Below are 20,934 nucleotides of genomic sequence, written 5' to 3' on the forward strand. Positions count from 1 at the left end.
CAGGACCTATCAATTATCTGGCTGCGCGTAGACTGCGACGACCATCCGCGAATCTACGCGTGCCTTTATAGGTCCCATAGCGGTAATGCTGAAACCGACCGACTGGTTGAGCACGTCCAATTGGCTACAGATTCCGTGCTGCAGCAGACTCCATCCGCAGAGATCATTATTCTGGGCGATTTCAATGCTCATCATACAGAGTGGCTTGGATCACGCACCACTGATCATGCGGGTAGATCTGTCCTAGACTTCGCTTTGGCTTATGATTTGACACAACTGGTCACCTCGCCAACACGAATACCGGACGTGGAGGATCATACACCTTCCCTGTTGGACCTTCTGCTGACTTCGCATCCGGACGGCTATAAGATTGTCGTCGATCCCCCTCTGGGCTCGTCGGACCACTGTCTCGTCCGGAGTACACTGCCAGTTACACGATACTCACGACCTCGTTTCGCGGGCTGTCGTCGCGTGTGGCAACAACGTCAACAACGTGCGTGACAAGTCAGCAGATTGGGATGGGATGCGGTCCTTCTTTGCATCTTACCCATGGGGGCGAGTTTGTTTCTCGATGGATGATCCGAGCGTTGTTGCTGACTCTGTCGCCGATGTGGTGCTTCAGGGTATGGAACTTTTCATTCCATATTCTGCGGTGCCCATTGGTGGCAAGTCCCAGCCCTGGTTTGGTCGCCTCTGTAAGACGGCTTCACGCCGAAAATGGGAACGCTACCAAGACTGGGCTAACGCATTGGCGTCTCGTGATACAAACACCAGCACATTCAGAAAGGAATATAACTCTGCCTCCAGGTCCTTCAAAAACGTGATAGCTGAGGCGAAGTCGAAGTACATTGGCAGAATTGGCGAGAGACTGGTGCGCTTCCCATCAGGAACACGTGCGTTCTGGTCTCTCGCTAAGGCTGTCCTAGGGAATTTCTGTCAGCCTTCTTTTCCATCTTTGCACAGGGACGGTGAGTCATTGGCCCATACCGCGAAGGAGAAGGCCGATCTTTTAGGGTCTCTCTTCGCGTCGAACTCGACTCTGGATGACCAAGGAAAGTCACCACCATCAATCCCGCGATGTGATACGACGATGCCGGAGGTTAAATTTCGGCAAAGTGCAGTTCGGAAAGCACTTCTTTCCTTGGACATTCACAAGTCGAGTGGACCCGATGGCATCCCTCCAATCGTGCTACGGACATGTGCTCCCGAGTTGGCACCGGTCTTAACGCGTCTTTTCCGGCAATCCTACGCATTAGGCGTCGTCCCGAACTCCTGGAAGACTGCTTTGGTGCATCCGATCCCTAAAAAAGGCAACCGCTCAGATCCGTCCAATTATAGGCCTATAGCCATCACTTCCTTGCTCTCCAAGATAATGGAGTCCCTTATAAACTGCCAGCTCCTGCGGTATCTAGAGGAGAACCAGCTGATTAGCGACCGCCAGTACGGTTTCCGTAGGGGTCGGTCGGCCGGTGATCTTCTAGTTTACCTTACTCATAGATGGGCTGAAGCAGTTGAGAGCAAGGGTGAGGCATTAGCAGCTAGCTTGGACATAGCGAAGGCCTTCGATCGCGTGTGGCACAAAGCGCTTCTTTCGAAGCTTCCTTCCTATGGGCTTCCCGGGAAATTATGCAATTGGATTACCAGCTTTTTGGCAGATCGGAGCATCAAGGTCGTTGTCGACGGTGCATGCTCCGACTTAAAGTTCGTCATTGCTGGTGTTCCACAAGGCTGTGTTCTATCGCCCACTTTGTTTCTTCTGCATATCAATGACTTGTTGCAAATTGGGAACATTCATTGCTATGCAGACGACAGTACCGTTGACACCTTATACACCGGCCGCGCTAATATTTCTCGGGAAAACGTCGAAGAAAACCGGAACAAACTTGTGTCTGAAATCGAGTCTTCGTTAAATGAAGTCTCGAACTGGGGCCGGCTAAATTTAGTCCATTTCAACCCCAAAAAGACGCAAGTTTGCGCGTTAACCGCTAAAAAAACACCATTTGTCGTATCTCCACGATTTGAGAACATCCCGATAGCCGCTACAGGTAGTATCGGAATACTTGGCGTTGATATTTCGAGCCTCGTTCAGTTCCGCGGTCAATTGGAAGGCAAAGCCAAATTGGCTTCAAAGAAGCTCGGTGTGCTCAGCAAGGCGAGACAGTATTTCACGTCGGCCCATCGCCTAAAACTTTACAAGGCGCAAATTCGGCCTCACATGGAGTACTGCTCTCACCTCTGGGCGGGTGCTCCCCAGTACCAGCTCCTTCCATTTGACCGCATCCAACGTAGAGCGGCTCGAGTTATCGACGATCAAGCCCTTTCGGATCTCCTTGATGGTTTGGCTTTGCGTAGAGATGTTGGATCACTCTGCATCTTCTACCGAATTTTTCACGGGGAATGTTCCGAGGAATTGTTCGGATTAATCCCGGCTGCTGAATTTCACCTTCGGACATCTCGTCAAAATTCTAAGTTTCACCCGCACCATCTTGATGTCCGAAAATCCACAACAGCGCGATTTCTTAGACATTTTCTGCCTCGCACAACCACTCTGTGGAACCAGCTTTCGCCGGCGGTTTTTCCGAACCGATACGACATGGGAACCTTCAAGAAAAGAGCGTACTCCTTTCTCAAAGGCCGGCAACGCACCTGCAAGCCCCCTGGTGTTGCAGATGTCCATGTCCATGGGCGGTGGTAGTCACTTTCCATCAGGTGAGCCTCCTGCTCGTTTGCCACCTATGCCATAAAAAAAAAAAAGATACCACTAGTCTTATTTTTTATTCATGTATTTGGAATGTTTTTAGTGTGTATTTTGTTGGTGATCTAATAAATAAATAAAAAAAAAACATATACAATATAACGAAAACTTGCAATCATATTTCACCATATATCGACAGTTTACAATCTCATGACATAGATTGCAATCTAACGATGTTTGTAATCTTACTGTGACATAGATATAGGTTGGATAATCACTACTCACAATCGTGCTTACTACAAAACCTACTTTTAATAGGCTATTTGACTGGTTTTTAAAATCCATTTTATATAATTTAGTAGAGGTTAAGAAACCCAGTAAAAGTAGATTTTTTTAAATCTAGTACATATTTGCCGAAAAATATCATATTAAAAATTCCATATTTAAATAACGCGCGAAAACGCTACTTGGACAATATGGCGCTGCAATGGGGTCGGTGACGTCACTTTGCTGTATTTTAATCTGTGGTACATATAGTAAAAAAGCAAAGTTTACAAGAAAGTGACTTCATCCTAAGCCCGGCCAATCAGGAGCGTTTTGTGTCACGTGACAAACGTTTGAAAAAATGCATTTTTATTTATTGATTTTTGAATAAATTAAGTATTATTTTCAAGTTTCGTTAGTAAATAACCATTTTTAAACTAATAATCTACACTGATTACAATAATTCACAATTTATTTTTCGCATTGTCAAATAGCCTATTGTGATCTCATTCGACAAGTGTCCTTGACACGGTGGACAATTTAAGTGACCACAAAGCCCTCACCTACGGCTCCGTTGCCGACATCGGTCCCGCCGTTCATGTTGAGCGGGGGCGACTCATCCTCGTCGTCGGAGCCGAACGGATCCGTCAACTCCTTGCGCGTCATCAGCTTTTCAGGTCGAGCTGGAATCGGCTGGAGTGACAAGACATTATATTAATTAATCAACGTTTTATTGAAAAAATTAAGATGGGGTTTATATGATGGGCGCACAGGTGACTGAGTTCCTACTTGATTAAGTCGATCGCTAGACCGACAATTGAATATCAAATCGCTCGAAATAGACAACTTCAGACTTTACCTTATTTGTTGTGAAAAAAATACTAATAATTTTTCGTCTGCAATTAAAACCATTTTTAGAACAGAATAAGTAGAACTTCTCACACGTGTCTATTAGTACACGCCCCTATTTTATTTCTTTCTTTCGCTCACATGCCTCACGATAAATCTCGATTAGTATAATAAAGTAAGGGTTGCAAATGAATGGTACACAAATGAAATCCATTCACTTGGTGGTAGGGCTTTGTGCAAGCCCGTCTAGGTAGGTACCACCCACTCATCAGTTATTCTACCGCCAAATAACAGTACTCAGTATTGTTGTGTTCCGGTCTGAAGGGTGAGTGAGCCAGTGTAACTACAGGCACAAGGGACATAACATCTTAGTTCCCAAGGTTGATGGCACATTGACGATTTAAGGAATAGTTAATATTTCTTACAGCGTCATTGTCTATGGGCGATGGTGACCACTTAACATCAGGTGGCCCATATGCTCGTCCGCCAAACTACACCATAAAAAAAAATCCAGTGGGTACTAGGTATTATATATATATCCTTACCTCCGTGAACCACCTGGTCGTGGGCCTGGCCGGCGACAGCATCTTTCCGAGCAGGTTCTTGGACTGTAGCAGCATGTCACGAACCTCCTTAATGGCGGGAGACTTATCCGGTGACTCTTGCGATCCTTGAGACCTGACGATCATACCATAGATGGTAACATAGATATTTATTTTTAAGTCCTAACTAGGCTAATATTGTACACTTAATAATTAGCTATATATAATAATAATTAATCCAAAGAATAAAATCTTCTGAATCTATGCTATAAATGGGTGTTCCACAAGGATCAAATTTGGGTCCTTTTCTATTTCTAGTATATATAAATGATCTTACTTTCTACGTTAAATGTATTTGTGATATTTTGTTGTTTGTTTAGGTTCGACAGGAAATAACTATATATTACGAATTAAAGAGTACAAATAACTTAATTTTGAAAAAAAAAAAAAATTATTAAACATTCACTATGGTCATATAACTGTTACTACAGACTTTTAAGAAGAGAATTGGATTGTAAACTTCAGTGTAGTCCTCATTTATCTTCCCCGAAAGAAAGACTCAGCAACGCAGCACACGCGGTTAGATAAATTAGATAACTAACTGATATTGATACCTCTCGTCTACTATAATTTCCATAGTTTCTGTCATATGTCATATTACTTTGGAGTAATTGGAGTTCAAAATCTACAGACATTAAATTTGTTTATATGTGACAAACGATAGCTGTTCGTTTTATTTGTAATATTGTAACTTGAGACTCCCTTTGGGATGTTTTTAACAAAGTAGGAATACCCACAGTAGTCACTATATATTTATTACTATATTACTGTATATTAACAGCCACATTGATCAGTTTGATAGAATCTGTGATAATCACTGTAAGTACAAGAGACTTCAAAGGCAAAGTCAAAAGTCTTCTTGGGGTAAGGTATTTGTTTTTATGCTAAAATTGCGCAGATATTATTAATTAATAATCTCAAACCACTCACACGGGCCGCGGCTTATCCGCCATGTTCCTGGAGCGCCTCGTGCTGACCTCTCGGCTGAACAGCTCCGCCGGAAGGGACGCGTCCGTGTCGTGACGACCCACCATGTAGGAGGACTCCGTTTCATCGTTGCCTATGTATTTAAAACGTAAAAGGTAATGTATGCAAATTTGAATTTCGTAATATTGTTCCAAAACAGCTTTTTCAGTGACATTGAGGAACTCCTAGTAACTCTGTAATACTTTCATAAATGAACATTTTAAAAACTTTGACGACCTCCATGGTCGAGTGGTGTGTACACCGGTTTTCATGGGTACGCCACTCTGAGGTCCCGGGTTCGATTCCCGGCCTAGTCGATGTAGATTACCATTAGTTTTCTATGTTGTCTTGGGTCTGGGTGTTTGTGGTACCGTCGTTATTTCTGATATCCATAACACAAGTGCTTCAGCTAATTACATTGGGATCAGAGTAATGTATGTGATGTTGTCTCACATAAAAAAAAAACGATCGTTTACGAATGCTTTAAAGTAACTGCTATTGGCTGCTCCATAAAAATCCAGTCTTTACATTCGAGTAAGATATCAATTTTGACTCACCAAGTTGTTCCACCTGCAGCTCGTTACCCGTGAAGTACGCTCGTAATTGGAACAGATACGTCATTATCTGAAAGGGAATTTTACATGATGTTGATCACACATGGTACGATAAAAATAATTTGTAGTAGAGTTAATAAACAATCGATTCAAGGTCAGACATGCATATGCTTAAATTAATTTATAATATAATTATTAGAGTCTCCACTCTGTTGCTCCAGGACCACCACTCCATCATCCTCGAGACCAGGTGAGCACCTGCGCGAGGGGGCGGGGGCGGGGGTGGGGGCACACTCACGGCGAGGCGGTCGGGCGCGGGCGGGCGGCACACGTCGGCCACGGTGAGCACCTGCGCGAGGGGGCGGGGGCGGGGGGGGGGGCACACTCACGGCGAGGCGGTCGGGCGCGGGCGGGCGGCACACGTCGGCCACGGTGAGCACCTGCGCGAGGGGGCGGGGGCGGGGGTGGGGGCACACTCACGGCGAGGCGGTCGGGCGCGGGCGGGCGGCACACGTCGGCCACGGTGAGCACCTGCGCGAGGGGGCGGGGGCGGGGGTGGGGGCACACTCACGGCGAGGCGGTCGGGCGCGGGCGGGCGGCACACGTCGGCCACGGTGAGCACCTGCGCGAGGGGGCGGGGGCGGGGGTGGGGGCACACTCACGGCGAGGCGGTCGGGCGCGGGCGGGCGGCACACGTCGGCCACGGTGAGCACCTGCGCGAGGGGGCGGGGGCGGGGGTGGGGGCACACTCACGGCGAGGCGGTCGGGCGCGGGCGGGCGGCACACGTCGGCCACGGTGAGCACCTGCGCGAGGGGGCGGGGGCGGGGGTGGGGGCACACTCACGGCGAGGCGGTCGGGCGCGGGCGGGCGGCACACGTCGGCCACGGTGAGCACCTGCGCGAGGGGGCGGGGGCGGGGGTGGGGGCACACTCACGGCGAGGCGGTCGGGCGCGGGCGGGCGGCACACGTCGGCCACGGTGAGCACCTGCGCGAGGGGGCGGGGGCGGGGGTGGGGGCACACTCACGGCGAGGCGGTCGGGCGCGGGCGGGCGGCACACGTCGGCCACGGTGAGCACCTGCGCGAGGGGGCGGGGGCGGGGGTGGGGGCACACTCACGGCGAGGCGGTCGGGCGCGGGCGGGCGGCACACGTCGGCCACGGTGAGCACCTGCGCGAGGGGGCGGGGGCGGGGGTGGGGGCACACTCACGGCGAGGCGGTCGGGCGCGGGCGGGCGGCACACGTCGGCCACGGTGAGCACCTGCGCGAGGGGGCGGGGGCGGGGGTGGGGGCACACTCACGGCGAGGCGGTCGGGCGCGGGCGGGCGGCACACGTCGGCCACGGTGAGCACCTGCGCGAGGGGGCGGGGGCGGGGGTGGGGGCACACTCACGGCGAGGCGGTCGGGCGCGGGCGGGCGGCACACGTCGGCCACGGTGAGCACCTGCGCGAGGGGGCGGGGGCGGGGGTGGGGGCACACTCACGGCGAGGCGGTCGGGCGCGGGCGGGCGGCACACGTCGGCCACGGTGAGCACCTGCGCGAGGGGGCGGGGGCGGGGGTGGGGGCACACTCACGGCGAGGCGGTCGGGCGCGGGCGGGCGGCACACGTCGGCCACGGTGAGCACCTGCGCGAGGGGGCGGGGGCGGGGGTGGGGGCACACTCACGGCGAGGCGGTCGGGCGCGGGCGGGCGGCACACGTCGGCCACGGTGAGCACCTGCGCGAGGGGGCGGGGGCGGGGGTGGGGGCACACTCACGGCGAGGCGGTCGGGCGCGGGCGGGCGGCACACGTCGGCCACGGTGAGCACCTGCGCGATGCCGAGGCGCGCGCTGGCGTCCAGCGCCGTGCGCACGTTGCTCTCCGCGCGCTCCGCCTGCAGCCCCGAGAAGTCTCTGCGGCACGCCAGTGGCTCATATTAATTATTTGAGAAAATATATGAAAATGTATTATTTCATTTATCCGGATCCAATTAACATGTATTTGACTATGGTGAATTAACATAAATCTTTTAGAAAACCGTAGCATACGTATTAGATTCGGATCATTATTTTATTTATATGATCTCATTTAGTTATTCCTAGTGCCAACTAGAATCGTATACAGTATACAGTTACTGTTGGGTTCCCTCAAGGAACTATTTTTGGTCCATCTATTTTTCTTGTATATATAAACGACTGGTTTTGTTTACTGAGTACTTACTTACTGAATACTTCTTTAATTTTTTAAATTAAAAGACTTGTGTCAATATATGACTATGCGAACAACGCTTGCTCTTAATAGAAATACTTCATAAGTAAGTATAACGACTTGACTTTGACAACAAAGTCGATGCTAGCCGCACTCACATCAGCTCGGGCCGGAAGTGGTGGATGATGGCGCAGAAGGCCAGCCCGGAGCGGAAGCTCGTGGTCAGGTCGGTGACCGGGCACGAGCGGTACTCGCGCGTCACGTTGCTGCACCACTCGAGCAGGTCTTGCACCTGGACAGATTTGCCGTTTAGCGTCTGGAAGTCGAGAGGAATGCGATACAATTATACAAGTACGGTAAATAAAATCATTTAATAATGAATATTAACATTTCCTACTTACTGGAGTTTTATCTTTCTCCAGAACCTTCAAAGGCAGCAGTTTGTCGACATCCGCCACCGGAGTCTTGTCAGTGTCCTCCTCCCTCTCGTTGTCGTTCGTGTCCAAATTGATGTTGTTCAAATTTGTTTTCAACTCCAACGGTTTAAGGTTTCTTTTCGCGATCGTCTTGGGCTTAAACACTACACCTTTCAAGTTATCTACTTTAAGGTCCTCAGTGTTCTTTTCTGGAATTATTTTTGGTGTCGAAGTGTATTTAGGCAGTTCACTTTTCATAGCTAGCTTCGTTAGGTTGCTGAGGTACTCCGGTCTCGACTTCGCTACATTTGATATTTCATTTATTTTCAAATCTAATTCGACTTCCTTCGGCGGCACGGGGGTCGTGGGCGTGGTCGACTCGGGGGTCATGGGGGCGGTCGGAGTGCGGGAGTTGTCGAAGTTGAGACTTTGAACGCTGTTGGGAGTCGCCGCTATGTCACTGTTAGTGAGACTTTGTGTCATTTCTTCCATTTGTTGACGGAGATCCAGCATCTGGGGAGTGAGACATATATTCACGTTTAATTTGTCAACAGAATTAGAAAAATCACGAAACATCTAGCATGTATTAAGATGTACCTGTCTAGTAGAGTTGTCAGAGAGCGTATAGTCATCCTCATCCAAGTCCTCCAGCACGGCGATATCGGAGTTGTTGTTGACCGACAGCAGAGACGCGAGCGACTGCATATCCTCGTCCCTGCAAACAGAGAAGGCGGATGAGGGTCGGTCGCGGGGGGGGGGGGGAGCGTGTGTTTGTCGCGGGGGGGGCGGGGGGCGGGGCGCGCACTCACGTGGCCTGTCCCTCGCGCAGCAGCACGCAGTGCAGCGTGAGGTGCAGGCGCGCGGCGCGCAGCTTGCGCGACACGGGCTCGAGCGGCAGCCGCAGCGCGCGCTGCGCGGGCGCCAGCGACGCGTGGCGCCGCAGGTTGAGCGCGCTCGCCGCAAGGCGCCGCCGCTTGCCCGTCGGCGACACCTGCGCACACTCGCCCTTAGCTAGGGTATTTCGGGGCACAGATTTACTCGAAGCTATTGAACCATTTATCCACGGGAACACTATCCGATCGAATCGAAATACGACTACGTATAGTCAACACAACACAACACAACTTAGATGAAGCATCGGCAAAATTCGTAAAACCGAACACATTAGCAATATTTATTTCTCATGTGAATACGATCTTTACACTAACGTAACAACGTCTAATATCATATGACTTAATATATTCTTTCCTGGGTTGAACTGACGCGAGAAAATATAGCGACAAATAGCGCCCAATGGCGCGATAGGGGACTATTCGTATTGGTTGTGTATATTGGCAGTAATCGGTTTTACGAATTTTGCCGATGCTACATCTAATTTGTATCGTAGTATACATAATTTTGTAAAGCTGTGAAATTTATTTCGTTCGATCAATTCTTGCACTGGGAGTAATTTTAAAATCATATCAGCCGCAAATGCGTTATATGTATGACTGTATGTATGTACCGACGGTGTCCCAATGGGGTGTGTTTTAGGTCCTTACTTACTTCACATATCCCTCTTGGAATGAAACTCCTATAATTCCTGCTACAGTTCTAAAGTATCGACTTACATCCTCGAGAACGAAGGTCCAGTCCTTGTCCTCCAGCTCGTTGGTGCGCGAGTCACGGAACAACGTCACGGCCACCGTCTGATTCTCTGGAACTGTGAATATTACTGAGCCTCTGCGAACAATTAATGTTAACAATTATATTACAGCATTAGTCAACATCCTCCAGAAAGACTACGAATAATAAAGCAGACATATGTACATAAATCACCGAAAACAAGCAAACACCAGTCACAAAAGATTAAGTTATTTTTAGAAACATTCATTAAAAAAAATCTGATAAATTTTATCAATGAGCTAGGATCTCGACTTACTTCAAAGGATCCTTGAGAGACGGTTCCCATTCCAGCGGCTCGGTGATCACGCGCCTCGATCGACGAGTCCATACTATGCTTAATTTATTCGGCTTCCTGTAAACATCACATTACGAAACCTGTTTAGGATCGCAAATTACAATGCAACCTCGTTTTATGTATTCCATATAATAAATTGGAGTGTCTGTTTGTAATATTAAAATTGACCTTTTCTACTCAGTGGATATGTATTTACACACGGTACATATACCAAAATAACATTTTTTAAAATTTTTGACAGTCTGTCTGCCTGTTTATTCTGGATTAATCTCTGGAACGGCTGGACCGATTTTGAGGGGACTTTCACTGGAAGACAACTGATATATTAGGGAGTAACTTAGGCTAAAATAATATCTTTTTTGTTACGAGTATATTTAAAAGCGTACAAGGTCGCGGGCACAGCTAATAATGAAAAAAAAATTCAAAATAAATTTAGTATAAAAATATATATTATTCTACTAATAAGTTTCTTACAAATAGTGAACGGCAATAAAGTACGATTCAAATCAAATGCACCGCATCGAATCTGACCGGAACGCATACCAAAGAAGGCAGTGGACTGCATATGTACATAGTGTAGGTTAAATATTTGACTTCCAGCCAGGACATATAACATACATATACAATTGTATTTAACTAACATGACTGTATTTTGAAATGATTCTTCTCTTTGGAATCTGCATTCCGAACCGATGGTAGCTTCACTTAAAATAGTTGTTAAATGACGATTCAAAAGTGCTTGTGAAAGCCTACTTAAATAAAGTATATTTTGATTTTGAAACTAACACGACTGTATTTTTAAATGTTAACTATTGAGTTTCTTACTGAGATCTTCTCGATAGAAACTACTTTCCGAACAGGTCGTAGCTGCACTTAATATAGTTGTTGATTGATTTTGATATTGTGTAAACTTCCTTAACCACAAGTATGTAAAATGCGTTGCGGTACTATTCGATACGGGCAGTTGATTCGAATCGCAGTTTACACAATAGTTGTGTTAATAAAAGTAATGGTAGGACATTACCATTTCGGCGTAAGTTCAACGTCAATGCGATGGTAGGAGGCAGTGTACTGGAACTTTGCGGCGCGTTTGTTGACCCGCTGAAGCCGCTTCCACACCGACGCCATTTTTGTTTAATCTAAAAATTTAATATAATCAAAGTCATACAACCATAAAGTAGATAAGAAAGTTGAGAAATAATTCCACAACAGAACTCCAATGCGGATTGCTGGAAACGCGCGGCACGTGCGCATTAAAATTAGACACACTAGCGACGCACCACGGCTTTGCACGGTTGCAAAGCTGATACTGTATACGACAGAATTTGTTTATTTACGACATCACTGTAGTAAAGTAAAAAAAGTAAAGTAACAGCCTGTACATTTCCCACTGCTGAGATAAGGCCTCCTCTTCCATTAAGGAGAGGCTTTGGAACATATTCCACCACGCTGTTCCAATGCAGGTTGGTGGAATGCACGTGTGGCAGAATTTCGATGAAATCAGACACATGCAGGTTTCCTCACGATGTTTTCCTTCACCACCGAGCAAGAGATGAATTATAAACACAAATTAAGCACATACATATAGTGGTGCTTGCCTGTGTTTGAACCCGCAATCATCGGTTAAGATGCATGCGTTCTAACCACTGGGCCATCTCAATCATCACTGTAGAAACTTCTAAAATTATCTGTGTTTCTTTATTTTATTGTCCATGTATTGTATACATAAAAAAAGCATCGATTTTGAAAGATCTAAGCATACATAGTGTCATACAGCGGTAAGCGACTGTTTTATACTATGTTATGATGTGAGAGATTTCCTAACGCATGTTTGCCTTCACTGCGGAACACGGAATGAAATATAAACATAAAGTAGCCCGTAATCATAGCATAAGATTCTCGAATTATAACCACTGGGCCATTACAGTTCTTAAACAAATATACGACAAACAGCTATACGATACGATACGTATGTACCTAATATAGGTACTAAAATCGTATATAAGTGTATTATATAGTCCTCAGATAACTACAAAGTTAAACCTTGGAACATACATGTTTATGATTGAACAAATATTTTACGTAAACAAAGTTAGCTAAGGCCTTAGATATATATGATACCGGATTATTGTAAAGTTCGTTAGTTTATATTAAATCAAGATTGCTGACTGCTGAAATATTATCAACAGCGCGTATTTTTTTCAACTGAGCAATTTAAGTTTAATTATAAACACTAAATGAACTTAAAATATTATACAACTATCGGAACATAACACGTTTAATAGCAAACTAGTTATACCATCTACCACTCCAAAAACGGTAAAAACGTAGCGTTTATCCTAGAAACTATCTCCATACCAAATTTTCATCAGAATCGGTTCAGTGGTTTAAGCGTGAATTGGTAACAGAGTTACATTCATTTCTAATACTAGTATAGATTAAACGCTCCTTGTACAATCTATCTAGCTAATGACCCTCACAAATTTACTGTGATATATACCAACATATAAACATATATCTATTTCATGAATAACATCTAAGAATGTAAACAGTATCAAAACAGACGATGGATAAAACTAATAAATCTTAGCCGTTACTTGTGGATTTAAACCAGGACATACAGAATTGTGCTTGTGCGTAGCAGTGGGAGCAATATTTATGTAACTTTTTGTAATATATAAAACTGTCAAGTAAGTTTATTAATTCGCAGCTGAATAGTGTGACATAAACCCCAATCTCTTTAAGTGAGATACACTTATTGATTAGTTGGCCGGTGAGAGCTTACATTAAACAAATGTAACATTACTAATACAAGAAATTCGTAATAATTCAAAACGGTTTTATTTAGAAAATAACATGAAATTCACGCTTTCACTAATCTGAATTTACAGCGCGTGAATCTGCGAAGCGCAGTTACATATACAGTATCTTCTATACTTATAATTAACTTGGAGTGTCTTTTTGTAATATTAAGATAAACACTTTTTATTGAACACATATGTATACACGGGACATAAAGAAATAATATTTTTTACAATTTTTGTCCTATCTGTCTTTCCGTTTGTTTGTTCCGGCTAATCCCCGAAAAGGCTGATTTGACCGATTTTGACGGAACTTTCACTAACAAATAGTCGATGTAATAAGGAGTAACTTGGGCTACAACGATATATTTTTTGTTAAATCCAAACGCGCACGAACTCGCGGGCGCAACTAGTATATTAATATATACGGAAACCTCCGAAACGCGATCTTCTAGTATATGTTTTATGTTATTCAGTAGTTTTCTTCAGTTAGGCATTAAGAAAAATTAATCATTAATTACAGATGATAGTTAGAACCGATTCAATAAACATTGTATTACGAGATGCATCTCGCAGACGGTATTTAGGTCAATGACCCTCGAGATAAAACGCGGTAAACACTGTTGAAGTATTTCGGTCCAACAAGGTCAAAGTTAAATATTCACACTGCCGCAGTCAAAACCTTAAGTTTTTTTTTTATGAAAAGCTTTTTATATTCGCAACTTGACTTTGAAATTCAAGTAACAACACTCAAAATCATTCGCTTGCCCCTTTTCCCATGATATTAACTCTCTAGGACTTTTGCTTAACTCTTTTTTACACATATACCAAACATCCCATTGATCTATGTTTTTGTTTTCCTTACAGACATCAAATATCATTTTCATTAATCATTAATTACAAAACTTAAATGACTATCTTTCTATCCGTATCTACTTGAGACGGCTTGGATTTTATATCATTAGGTTGCTCCAATTAAGGTCGGCGGATTTAACTCTACATGAGTTTAACTCATTTTACAGAATGGGATATTGGCCAAGAATCTAATTGATTTTTTGCGCGTCACTTGAACACTGCCGAGATAGAAAAATGCAGTTCTTTATCTAGTAGGAAGTTTTTAAACGTTAAATATTTCTTAAGTTTAATGAACTTTAAAAAAAATGATAACTAAAATGACGTTTGAATTTTAGATTTTTTTTATCATGTGTATGAACTGTAACAAAACAGTTATATTTCGCTTAGGCTGTTGATAGCGGTTTAGCATAACGCTAAAATTGAACGGTTATTTTGTGACTAATCGATAACTGTGTTGCAAATTATTGCGTTTTGTATACGATACGAAATGACATGCTTACGTCACTCATATATATCCTTCAGTGGCATTAGTTTAGTTAGTAGTAGATTTTAAACGAGGATTTGAAAATCTTGAGATGAGATGACTCAGAATACTTAAATCTGAAATGTTGATTGTAAGTTCAAAATTGTACCTATAAGTACCACAAAGTTCTTCTGCTCTGTGCTGAAGGAAAACATCGTGAGGAAGTCTGTGTGCCATCAATCCGCTTTGAAGTAACGTTGTGGAATGAGCTGTGAGCTTGTTTGAAAAGTAAAGATTGCTCGGAAGCTTAAAATACAAATACATGTATTCTGAGAACATTTTCTCTTTATTTGATTGGAATTATTAACCTATTGATCCGAAACATAATATATGTTTACTTCGCAGAGTATCGGCGTAATACGGACACTATTAAATATATTTATTGACTTCGAACACAATATATTTTAATTAATTGTTTTTATCCTTAGTATGTTTATACATAGTTACTAAAAATTTTTTTAAAAATAATGTATGAATAAATTACATGACTAAAGATGATTATGACGTAATTCTGACCGATTTTGGTCACAACAGACATTCTAAACGGAGACTAGCCAACTGCGCAGGAGAATTTGTAGTGAACTAGTTTTAACACGCGGATTCACTCGCGTTTTAGAGGTTTGCCGTTATTAGGCATAATGTAGTAGTATATTCCTTGGAATTCAATTTCACGGAATTTGGTCCAGTTGTATGACCATGAAAGAGCACAGATAGACGGACAGAAAGACGGTTGAAGGTCGGAGGTCGGAGAAAAACCACAGTGGCGTGCACTTGGAGAGGCCTATGTCCAGCAGTGGACGGTTACGGGGTGATGATGACGAGACAGACAGAGTTACTTTCGCATTTATAATATTACTATAGATTTGTATACGTGTATTATATATGTGCAGCAGGTTCTATCTCTATGTCTTCATTTCCAAATCGGAGAGAGAAAAAGAATCGTAAATCATCACAACTATTAACAGACAATTATTTATATGAATTTATTAAATACTAACGGTTTATTGTAATTTAATTATTTACATCGGTATATAATAAGTGAACACGCGTTTTAAAGTGCAATCATCGGACGAGTTATTATTATAACTCTATATATACTTACTGATTGATTTATTTGTATGTTGACCACTTGAAAACCACTGAACGCATCGTAGAAGAACCTACCAATCGACGTGCTATTATCTTCAGATGATTACAGTTTTTTTTTTAATTTAGATCCTTCCCATTCGTTTTTGGTTTACTTATGGCCCAGTCAAGCGATCGGGTGATAGTATATGTTAAACATAGCTTTCACATTATCATATCGTATAATAATATATTCATATTAGAAAAAGTCCCCATTTAAAGTTATTCAAGACGAAAAGACTAGTCCATATAAGAATACATACGAAATATTTGGAGTTCCATTGTAATAAAAAGATAATTTCATCTGAAGTAACATGCTCATTTAAATACTTTTTAATTATAATTAGAATTAGGTATTAGTGCATACTTAACATCAAACCTACTTATATTTAAATGTAATAAATTGTAATTGATTTCGATAAAACACCAATTTAATATACAAATGAATATTTTATATTATATGTTAAGCGCACATTTAAAATGACATCAAGTTACTTTTTATATAATAATATAATTATAATAACGTAACTTTATATAAACTGAGTCAATTGTAAATGAAATATTAAACCAATCATTAGATCAATATTTAACGCTACAAATTTACTTCACGGTATTTTATATTTGTTTGGAACAAATTCGTATTAGATAAAAATCGTAATAACAGAAACTTCGATATCTATCTTTTATAAATACGAAACCATATCAGCAGACCCGTCGCTATCTTAAATCTATTATTAATACTCTAAGTATACTTAGAAAATTGTGTAATATCATAGAACAACTCACATTTGATATTATTGTGCACTTGCGATTATCTGCGCCGGCGCATTATCTTCTCGCTTCTGTAACGGAAGTATAATTTAGATAAAGTGACCATTATTTCACTGTCAATTAAGTTAAATATTAACATTTTATCCTGTTTACACAATTAATGTTGATTTAATAATACTTTATTAATAGTATTAGCGGTTTACAAATTATTATTTAGACGGAGTTTTACAACATAATGGAATGGACACTAACAGCTCATATTTAATTGATTTCAGAGATTAACTTCCAATAGTTGTAATTTTAGTCAAGATCTTTTATATTTTGCAATGTGTGATCTATGTATGGCCATTTAATTCAATATCAGCAGTAGCCAATCAAAAGGAAACGGTCAAAAATTCAGCAATAGCGAGAAGTATGTGTGGTGGCTTAGGGTACTAAATGGTTATAATTAAATATATTAACTTTGTTTTTAAAGCTCACTTATGATGCATGTAAACTAAACTTCTGGTAATCTCAATTATATCTCACTAGCCAGTCTTGAATTACTTAGATTATAAATATTTAAATGTACAACTACCAAATAGACATCTAATGTTTTTGAAGATTCATCATTCATTTTAAAAGTAATGGTAGAATAGACTTATTAAAAGTCTAATCTACCATAACTTTTAAATTCCTAAACTTTGGATGTATAGGAATCCTTACATAAACCCAAGTGTCAGTGTTTTTGAAATTGGAAAAATTAATTTTTTTGTTATTTTTACTTCAACTGTCTATAAAGAATACTACTTATTATTAATACTACATTATTACTTATTATTAAAAATGCATTCAAACAGAAAAGTAAATAGTTCACATGTAGAATCAAGAGCATTATAGGTATTTGAAAGCATTATATATTATACTAAGGCATGGAAACATTAATTTTCTCAAATTTTGGATTTCTACTGACTAATGAAGTAAGGTAAAGTAACAGCCTTTACATTTCCCACTGCTGAGATAAGGCCTCCTCTTCCATTAAAGAGAGGCTTTGAAACATATTCCACCACACTGTTCCAATGCGAGTTGGTGGAAGGCCCATGTGGCAGAATTTCGATGAAATTAGACACATGCAGGTATCCTCGCGATGTTTTCCTTCACCGCCGAACATGAGATGAATTATAAACACAAATTAAGCACATATACACACATCAACATTGTCTAGGGATATTTTGAATTTACTCAATTATTTCAAAATTTATTAAAGATAACACGTAACATGTTTATATTTTTATAAAGCGCATTTATCTGACTATATTCCAGAATAAAAAATAAACCATATTATTTTGCGTAAACAATTTTATTCTTAAATAAAGAAAAAACGTAAAATAATGGTAAAACTAACAATTAATGTTTGTCTCAAGAAAATGTGAAAAAAGTAGAAAAGTTATTGTTTTTAATAGTCATGTAAAAATCAATAGTCTGTAAAACTATCCAGGACATTTATAACGTCCTGCAACAATTTTTCATACTTTGGATTAAGTTATCCAAGTCTTGCTGCGGTATATTGTCCCAGGTCCGACTAAGATGCAAAAAAGTGGCTCATCCGTCGCAATATTTGCAGGAAAATTCCTCGAAGCCCTTCTTTGGTGTATGGCCCACGCGTGCTCTATGGGGTTTAGGTCAGGTGATTGAGCGGGACAGCCTAAGACCGATACGTCTTGTTCCTACAACCATCTCTTCACCACTCCCGCTGTGTGCGGACGGGTGCTATCGTTCATAAGCGTGAATTCTTGGCCCATTTTTAGTCTATGGGGCTAAATTATTAGCACAAGCATCTCGTTACGGCATTTTTTGGCTGCCATGGTGTTTCTGATCCAAACGAGGTCTGTTCTTCCACCAAGATAAATTCTCGCCCAAACCATAATTATGCCGCCATGGTATGAATGGACTTTCTGAAGATGTTGCAGACGGCTATCATGACCAGGGAATCGCCAAACACGTACTCTACGTGTATCGGGATGGAAACCGAACCGGGATTCATCGGTAAACAGCACTACAGACCACTGGTTATCAACCGGGAGCAAATTTACACGAACCCACTCTAGTCGTCGTCCACGATTTCCTCGGCGTAGTGCTGGAGTACGAAACGGTCTGCGAGCATGAAGGTTAGCTTCATGCAGCCTTCTCCTTACAGTTTGGTCACTCACAAGCGACTGGTCCTCTGGCTGGAGCCTCTGAACCAATTGAAGTGCCGTAACATTTGGTTCTCTTTTCTCGGCAACTTGCAAATATCGGTCTTGTCGTTGATTGGTTATGCGCTTCCCACCTGGATATCTTTCAGTCACTTCACCAGTAGCACGGTAGCGTGACCATAACCTAGATATGACGTTTTGTCTGGTTCCAATCTCCTCAGCAATTCTCTGTTGAGTAGCCCCAGCTTGGAGCAAGCCTCCTGCCCTTTGCATTTCTTCTCTCGTTAAATGGCACCGCTGCATGATGCACACAATAGGTATAACTCGAAATTAATCGATAACTTGTTATAAAACTTAAATTGGACACAAAAAAATATCTTAATATGACGGTAGGTAAACGAAACCTTCGGCCATCGCTACCATTATGTCGCGTAAAAATTTTTTTTTTTTTTATTTTTTTCAAATTCAAATTTAGAATCGTCCAAGAAGGTTTACAAAATAGTCTTTCATCAAAAGATTTTAAAACCGGATATGATTTTTTGAGTTTAAGAATTTTATACAAAATATCCCTAGACGGTGTTGATGTGTATATATAGTGGTGCTCGCCTGGGTTTGAACCCGCAATCATCAGTTAAGATGCACGCGTTCTAACCACTGGGCCATCTCAGCTCTTCTACTGACTATTGAGAATTAATTAAAAAATAACTATACAAACCAGAAACCTTATAAACTAGCCTCTACACTGATGAGCAACTACAAATGTACATTAAAGTAGATGTATAGTTGTATTATACTACATTATATATACTCATTCATTTTTCACTAGAATATAAATCACATTTATCAAAACAAATTGATACTTATTTAAGTTAATTTTTTTGGCATTGACATTGCAAAAAGGCAAAAAGGCATTGACCCAGTGGTAGAATGCAAGCTAAAAACTTTACTTTCCCACTTATCAATAAACTTAAACACAATAGTATCGTTGCATTCCTACTCCCACTCAAAATATATCACACCATTACATTATCCTGATGACATCATTGTTAATATTAAGTTATTATAATCACAACTCTATTTCAAGCTTAGCAAGATCTATTTTAGCAATTCTCATTTAGGATTTTTTACATCACAAATATTGACCTTAAGTTCAGCTAACAAGTAACTAAGTGTATTTAATTTGTTAAATATTCATTTAAATGCTATTCTGATGTTACCGCAAGATGTTTACCTATAATATCTTTACATGTAGTAAAATAGTCATATAACTCAGTCATTTCTGTCCATAGAAAAAATATTTGGAATATTCCAGTATTCATTATGGATAAAGAGGATAACCATTCAAGTTTTGACAGTTTGTCTATTACCAGAAAACCACTCGGCATTTTAAAAGAAGTTGATAGGATAGTACTGATTCAGACTTTATTTTTAACATCTCAGGAGAAAATAGTAACAATTGATACATATTGCAACAATTTAAGTTGGTAATGTGGTTACCAACTTTTTAATATTTATTTAATATTTCATGTAAGATATAAAATTATGAGTGAAAGTATGTGTAAAGTTAATCAAAATAACTTTGTAGAGAGCTAATTTAAACAGTTAAGTATATTAGATGACCATTTGAAAGAGCAGTATGACAGTATTGTGAATTCTTGGATGATTATGTCATAGTAAATATTTAAAATAGTTGAAAGATAGATGCAAATATCATTCATTAATCTCCAAATTGATGTACATTTTAATGTTAAATTATATATATTTCTACTTAACTGAAGTATAGGATATGTAAAATTACTTTAAGATGTTAATTAAAATACTGTCTTTGATTTTTTGTAGCCATTCTAAATTAAAAATAAAATTTATTTATTTAAATTTTAAAACCATTCTTTGTAAATCATGCCTATTATTGATTACTATTCATCTTTATTAACATTACACATACTTATACATAGATAGTTTTGCAAAACTTGTATGTCTAAGGTCATTTTACTGTAACTAACTTTTTATTGATATTAAAGTGTTTTGACCTTTGGGTATAATTAAATGGCCTTTTAATCACTATTTCCTGGACTTAACGCCATGAAAAATTATTCATTAGAATTTTATTTATATTCTGTGGTTTGCAATATGATTGTTTTTGTAATTATTATATTTTTAATATTAATAATTTATAATTTTCATTTACATATGT

General features: G+C 41.2%; 1 protein-coding gene across 5 annotated transcripts in view; it reads right to left on the reverse strand.

Moving 5' to 3' along the window:
• The window catches only part of LOC124540742 (EH domain-binding protein 1), a 32,119-nt gene that overhangs the window by 10,580 nt on the left and 605 nt on the right, over positions 1-20,934 (reverse strand). For 3 of the 5 annotated variants that reach the window (XM_047118441.1, XM_047118436.1, XM_047118438.1), the window contains exons 2-14: positions 16,582-16,637; positions 11,516-11,630; positions 10,453-10,548; positions 10,142-10,253; positions 9,341-9,522; positions 9,129-9,246; positions 8,517-9,044; positions 8,274-8,431; positions 7,685-7,820; positions 5,934-6,000; positions 5,341-5,470; positions 4,354-4,486; positions 3,523-3,652 (exon numbers count right to left, since the gene is read on the reverse strand). In XM_047118441.1, the coding sequence (XP_046974397.1) occupies positions 3,523-3,652; positions 4,354-4,486; positions 5,341-5,470; positions 5,934-6,000; positions 7,685-7,820; positions 8,274-8,431; positions 8,517-9,044; positions 9,129-9,246; positions 9,341-9,522; positions 10,142-10,253; positions 10,453-10,548; positions 11,516-11,619 (1,894 nt within the window). In that variant the 5' untranslated portion in view covers positions 11,620-11,630; positions 16,582-16,637. The remainder of the gene's footprint in view (positions 1-3,522; positions 3,653-4,353; positions 4,487-5,340; positions 5,471-5,933; positions 6,001-7,684; positions 7,821-8,273; positions 8,432-8,516; positions 9,045-9,128; positions 9,247-9,340; positions 9,523-10,141; positions 10,254-10,452; positions 10,549-11,515; positions 11,631-16,581; positions 16,638-20,934) is intronic. The other 2 variants (XM_047118440.1, XM_047118439.1) reach the window with 2 other exon arrangements.

This window comes from Vanessa cardui, chromosome 26 (genome assembly GCF_905220365.1).
Source record: "Vanessa cardui chromosome 26, ilVanCard2.1, whole genome shotgun sequence".
NCBI classification, from domain to species: Eukaryota; Metazoa; Arthropoda; class Insecta; order Lepidoptera; family Nymphalidae; genus Vanessa; species Vanessa cardui.